The sequence below is a fragment of the Musca autumnalis genome, unplaced genomic scaffold (assembly GCF_047663935.1).
Source record: "Musca autumnalis isolate F117 unplaced genomic scaffold, ASM4766393v1 scaffold_1, whole genome shotgun sequence".
NCBI classification, from domain to species: Eukaryota; Metazoa; Arthropoda; class Insecta; order Diptera; family Muscidae; genus Musca; species Musca autumnalis.
The window spans coordinates 271,800,392-271,806,642 of NW_027411644.1; the positions used below are offsets into that span (position 1 = coordinate 271,800,392).

The 6,251-nt window shown below is 38.4% G+C and overlaps 1 protein-coding gene across 1 annotated transcript; it reads right to left on the bottom strand.

Annotated features, from left to right (window-relative positions):
• Positions 1-1,496: 1,496 nt before the first annotated feature.
• On the bottom strand, positions 1,497-5,189 carry LOC141389546 (dual specificity tyrosine-phosphorylation-regulated kinase 2-like). Its single transcript, XM_073961180.1, has one exon. The coding sequence runs from the start codon at positions 4,568-4,570 to the stop codon at positions 2,057-2,059; it is 2,514 nt and encodes an 837-aa protein (XP_073817281.1). The 5' UTR covers positions 4,571-5,189; the 3' UTR covers positions 1,497-2,056.
• Between the last annotated feature and the right edge of the window lie 1,062 nt (positions 5,190-6,251).

The window sequence follows — 6,251 nt, forward strand, 5'->3', positions numbered from 1 at the left end:
AAAAAACCCTATGACATCGTCTGTATGTTTGGAGCGCAAGATAACTCTCGAACGGATCTGCCGATTCGGTCCCAAATGTAGCCTTCGTAATATTTTGGGCAAACTTGGTTTAAGTTCGAAGAAAAGCCATATCGGTTCACTCTTTCAGGTACCTCCCCCACAAAAGTTCAAAATTGTTCGGAAAAATTGTGCGCATGATAACTCTTAATGGGAGTGACCAACTTGGTCCATACCTTACATATCCTAATATGCTACCAGATATAGACCAGGTTCGAATATGCACTATATTTGTCCACTCCTTTGGGTACCTCCCACATAAAATTTTGGATAAATTCACTTTAAGACCTGCTCTCGAATCACTTTGATTTTTGTTTCACTGCCTCAATTACGGCAGTAAAAGTTTTTACAGGGGCAAGTCCATACTTCTTGAGAAAACAGCCCGAAAGTTGTAAAAAAAACCCCTATGGGGTGCCTGGAGAGCTCGAACCGAATACTGCGTTCATCCATACTTTAGATATTGTAATATTTCTTCGAATATTAGATTAAATTCGAAGGTGGTCTTATAGGTCCATTCCTTCTGGTACCTCCCCAACAAAAGTTCGAAAATATTTGCTAAAATGGTACGGGCGATTTCTCATAGACGTAGCAACCGATTTGGTCCAAACTTTCGATCTCTAAATATTGTCGAAACTTAGTTTATGTTCAAATTTGGGGCCTATCTGTCCAATCCTGGTGGTACCACCCACACAAATGTTCAACATTTTTGGGTGGTTCGAGGATCCTTTGGACATTTTTACCGAAGTGCTTCCTAGTGGCCCTGTTTACAGCGATATTATGTTTTTCGTAGGCTAGTATGATAAAAAGCCCTATCTATCGATATCCCCGTAAATTTTTGAGCTTTAATCCTATCCATACTTTTGTCGGATTCGCCCAATTTTTTTTTTTTTTTTTTTTTGAAAAAAAAAATTATTTAGGGGTGAGTACATAAGCTGCCTTGTTTGCTTTCCTTGCTTGCTTCTGATCATGATACAATAAGAAGGTAGCAGCAACTGCCGTTTTTGGTAACATAAGATGTCAAAATTTGACATAAATTCAATGCAATTGACACATTATGTTACCATCAGCTGGGCTGATAATGCTACCTTCTTAAGGCCTGCGTACATAAGCTGCTCTGCCTGATTACATTGCTTTCCTGCTTCATTTTTCACATAATAAAAATAAAAGAATAAAGAAGGCCGAGGAAATTTCGAACTGGGTTGCCCTTTTCTTTTTTATTCTCAGAAGTAAGCAAGGTAAGCAGGCAAGGCAGCTTATGTACGTAGGCCTTTATTGTATCATGCTTCTGATAAAAGAATAAAAATGAAATGAAGCAGGAAAGCAAGGCAAGGCAGCTTATGTACACAGGCCTTTTCAATCCACCCAGGCTGAGGGTATATCTCTGTCGACTGATACTTTTTTACTTGTTATGTTGCAAATGAACAAATAAACACATGTTCTTTTGTAAAAATTATAATTAGCCGATTTATTAAGGGTAAATCATAAAATGTTTAAATTCAAAAGCTTTTTTGTTTTGTTTTAATTAAATACGGTATAGAACTCGTAATCTAGTTTTATAACATTAATCTCTAAAGAATACAAAAAATTTTGATGTTTCTCTCTTTCGCTCTCTTCTTCGCTAACTTTTTCTTAATGTCTAGGAAACAAAACATACAAATTGTTTTGCAATTGAAAGGCTTTCCAGAATTAGTGGATATTTATTTAATGAAAATTATCATTATTATTAATATTTTAATATGTAATAATAACTATATATAAATCATATGACGACGACATTCATAATATTTTTAATCTATATGAACACACTAATTCGAATGAACAATTTCAGACTTATAATAATAACAAACTAAATACTGTACATACGACGTTAAGTTAAACTAAATACGACACACGGGTTGCTGCTTAAAAAAACACACACGCACACAGAAAAATCGTTGCTCCTGTTCTGGATTTTGTTTTTGTTCTTTTCCACACGAAATCGATGGATTGATTGATTCATTTATTCATCAGGCTGCTTAGATGCTACCTTGGAAGAGAGGGAGTGACTGTCACTGCCACGTCTCTGCTGAGTATTGCTATTCGATGATGCCGATGAGGATAAGATTAGGTTCGAATCTGGATACGCACCTAAAAATTCGGTAAGTTCTGCATAAGTTCTACTTCGTGCATCGTGTTGATGAGATGTACTCGATGATGATGTTTGATGGCCCCACAGAGTTTCTGTAGATTGTTGTTGCTGTTGTTGAGATGAGATTAGCGACGATACCAAGGGTCCCACTGTGCCAATGGCGGTGAGTGTTGCTAGGCAGTCTTTTGTATGGCTAATTTTACGTATATCCGTATTGGCAGAGGAGCCACTGGCCCTACCACTATCAGTGCTGGGATTTGCACTAATTGGAGATTTTTCATCACAAGTACTGGCGGCACCACTGCTACCGTTTATGGCATTTGGATGACTGCTTGGTGGTTTTGGTAGCCGCCTTCGCAGCCATGGATGTTTTAATGCTTCAGCTGGGGTTAACCGTTTCTCTGGATCCCACTCTAAGCAACCTCTGATGAAATTCAAAAACAGCGGATCATTGCAGCCATCCAATGCTTTTGATAAACTCTTGGAACCGGGTGGTCCACGTGGTTTGCCGCGACGTGATTGGCCTCCCACAAGTACCACAGTTCCATCCGACATATTGCGCACAGTGCAATAACGTGGATAACCTTCTGAGTTAAAGAACATTTTGGCACGTTTTGAATTGGCCAATAAATGCTTGGGTGGCATACCCAATACTTCCAAAATGCAGGCCAATTGATCTGCTTCATTTTCACCAGGGAATAAAGCACGTCCCGACAACAATTCTGCCAATATACAACCCAGTGACCACATATCAATGGGTCGGCCATATTTTGCACCCAATATAACTTCAGGAGCCCTATAAAAGCGCGACTGTATATAGGTGTATACGCGTTGACTTTCATAGCACGACGAACCAAAGTCAATAACCTTAATGCCTGAACGTCCCTGCTGTTTTAGTAATACATTTTCGGGCTTCATATCACAATGGATAATCTCATTTTTGTATAGAACATCCAAACATTGCAGTAAGGAGTGGGCAAATTTACGCATCAATTGCAACGAGAATCCTTTGAAGCCATTCTTTTTGATTAGCTCGTACAGGTTGATGTTCAGCAGCTCAAATGTGATACACATGTGATTTCTGAAGGTGAAATAGTCATACATGTGAATAATGTTCATGGTGTTGTATTTGTCTTGGCGTCTTAGATGATGCAGTATACGTATCTCTTCCTGGGCCTGGCGATGAAAACGTTTTTCGTTACGCACCATTTTCAGGGCCACATGCTCATGCGTTTTATGATCATAGGCCTTAATGACCTGGCCAAAGCTACCTTTGCCGATAACCTTGAGCATTTCATAGCGGTAAGCCACATGGTCATGGGGTATATGTATGTAGGCTCCTTGCTCATTGTCATAATCACAATTATTGGGGCCAAAGATGCCAGGGCGTTTCTTGGCATTGGCTCCAATGAAATAAATTTGCGGATACGCCAATATTTCTGTGCGTTCGTATGGCGTTAATTTGTGCATGTACAGCACCATGACCTGCTGCGGTGACACTATCAAGGGCTTGGGCTTTTCGGCCAAGGCGCTCTTTTGCTGGCCAGACATTAGGATTTGTTCGTGGAATGAGAATAGACTATTCTGCGTAGCTGTCAGGGGTACTAAGGCGTTGCTTACCGATTTGGCTTGTATGTCACCGTTAGTGTGTGTGGGCGAACCTTCTGCATTAACTGGTTCTGCAGTTGCCGTCTTTGTTAGGTGTTTATTGGCAGAGGATGATGATTTTGTTGGAGTATTTGTGGGTTGTGTTTTTGCATTTGTATTCTTTAGCAGATCTTTTGTTGTGGTGCTGTAGTGAGTGGAGTATGTTGTGTTTTGTGAAGCAGTTGACGACAATGATGATGTTTCCTTGGATTTTGTGGCACCATCCGCTTTATCACCATCGTATGTTGCTGGCGGTTGGGATTTCTGTTGTTGTAGCTGTTGTTTGTTCCTGTAATCATTTTGGGCATATTTTTGTTTGCTTAGTAAGGCAGTGTTAATGTTCGCATCAAAAGCTATGGATGTCGATGACGATGAAACGGATGGGTGCGTCCCAATAAGTGAATGAAATGGATTTATACTAATTTTATTGATGCTATTATTTCGGAAGCAGCTACTAATGCTGCTGTTCACACTCCTGGGAGAGGAATACATTTGATTAGATGGATTATCAACCACGCTGCCAGCACCGCCGTTTAATGTGTCTTTGTTGCTACTGGTAGTGGATAGTGATGACGGTGAATTGACAGATGTTGCAGGTGACGCTGCGACATGATGATGAGTATGTTTAACTGCCGTTTGAGATGCAGTCTGTGCCGTGTGATGAAGATGATGATGTTTGCTACTAGTTTGCTGAGTACTTGGCTGTTGTAGTTGTTGTTGTGCTTTTGAACCCACCATTTTTTTGTTCCTATATGTTAAAGCTGTGGTAGTGGTTGCTGTTATATTTATAATTATTATTGTTATATGAGATCCGACCTATATTTTGGTTGTTTGGTAACTACTACTACTTAGCCTGCTTCGGTGTATTCTTTATAGTAATATTTTATGATCCTTTATCGTGTGAAAAGTTATGTTATGTGAATTGTGTGTTGGTTGTATATGTGTTCCGCTTCCGATGCGCCCCTATGAATCTCGTTAATGATGCCGATGCACGGAAAGGGATTCTGCGTAAGAAACGAGGACGACGATGAAATTATCAACTAATATTGCTGCTTAATTTGTTCTCCATTATCCCGTGCTCCCAATGCAAGGCTAATGATGTTTTGGCTCAGTTCGCACAAAAAATTGACAAGTTGATCGATTTTTTCAATTTTGTCTTTACTCAGATTTACGGCACCCAAAGCCAGCGTTTTTCCAATTATGAAACTTTAAGATGATTATTTGTTTTTCTTATTTCACCACAATTCATAAACCAGACATTTTTTATAGATTTTATTCAAGATTGGTTTGGTATTCGTCGAATTTATACAAAGAATACAAAGAAAAAAACTTGTTAAATGTAGGGATACGTAAAGTCTAGTTCGGTTAATCGATTATTAGTCATATAAGCTAAAAGTCGTAAACGACTATTGACTTTGAGAAAATCGGATAATCGATTAATCTAAATCGACTTCCGAAAGACAGATTCGACTATTAAGCGTAGTCGACTATTATAGTACGTTTACATTTACGAAATCCACTCGATTTCAACTATCAACCATGGTATACGTGAGATGAAATCTCATCTGAAATCCATTGGATTTTATTTCACGTAGCCTCGGTACACACTTGAAAAATGTCATGAAATTAGGTCTTTTTAGATCGAGTTTCCCACTATTTCATTTATATGATTTTGCTCTACAATGGAACTCGATCTAGGGACGCATAATTTCATGAATTTTTTTTCAATGGAATCAATCTAGTGTGTACGTACCCAGCAAAAAATAATGCAATTGGAGTTATGATTTCACAACATCTTTCGATGTAGTCCAATGCTTGGTTTACACTTACGAAATCCACTCGATTTCAACTGTCAATTCCTTTGGTCCCGGTCCACACTAGCGTGAATTTCATTAAAAAATTTCATGAAATTAGGCGTTCTTAAATCGAATTCCCCTCTACAGCAATTTTATGATTTTACTTTACTATTGAAGTCGATCTAGAGACGCATAATTTCATGCAATTTTTCCAATGAAATCACTCTAGTATGGACCGGGACTTGCTTATACGTCAAATAAAAACTCATCCGAAATCCATTGGATTTCATTTGACGTTTAAGCAATGGAATTTACAGTTGAAATCGTGTGGATTTCGTAAATAGGTGTTTTCGTTTACACAATAATTTGTACAAGTCCAGTAACTTCTTGCAAACGACTAATGCTTGGTTTACATTTACGAAATCCACTCGATTTCAACTGTCAAATCCATAGGTTAAACGTCAAATGAAATCCAGGAATGACTCCTTTTATGTTAATTTTTGATATAAAATATCACCGGTAACTACGGATTGTTATAGTACGTTTATATATAACCAGATTTAACAAACCCACTGGGTTTCAAATGCCAATTTCATTGCTTATACACATAGCCCAGAAAGTCT

What these genes read in the sequence shown, in the direction of transcription:
- LOC141389546 (XM_073961180.1), bottom strand. Translation starts at nt 4,570, where the DNA reads ATGGTGGGTTCAAAAGCACAACAACAACTACAACAGCCAAGTACTCAG.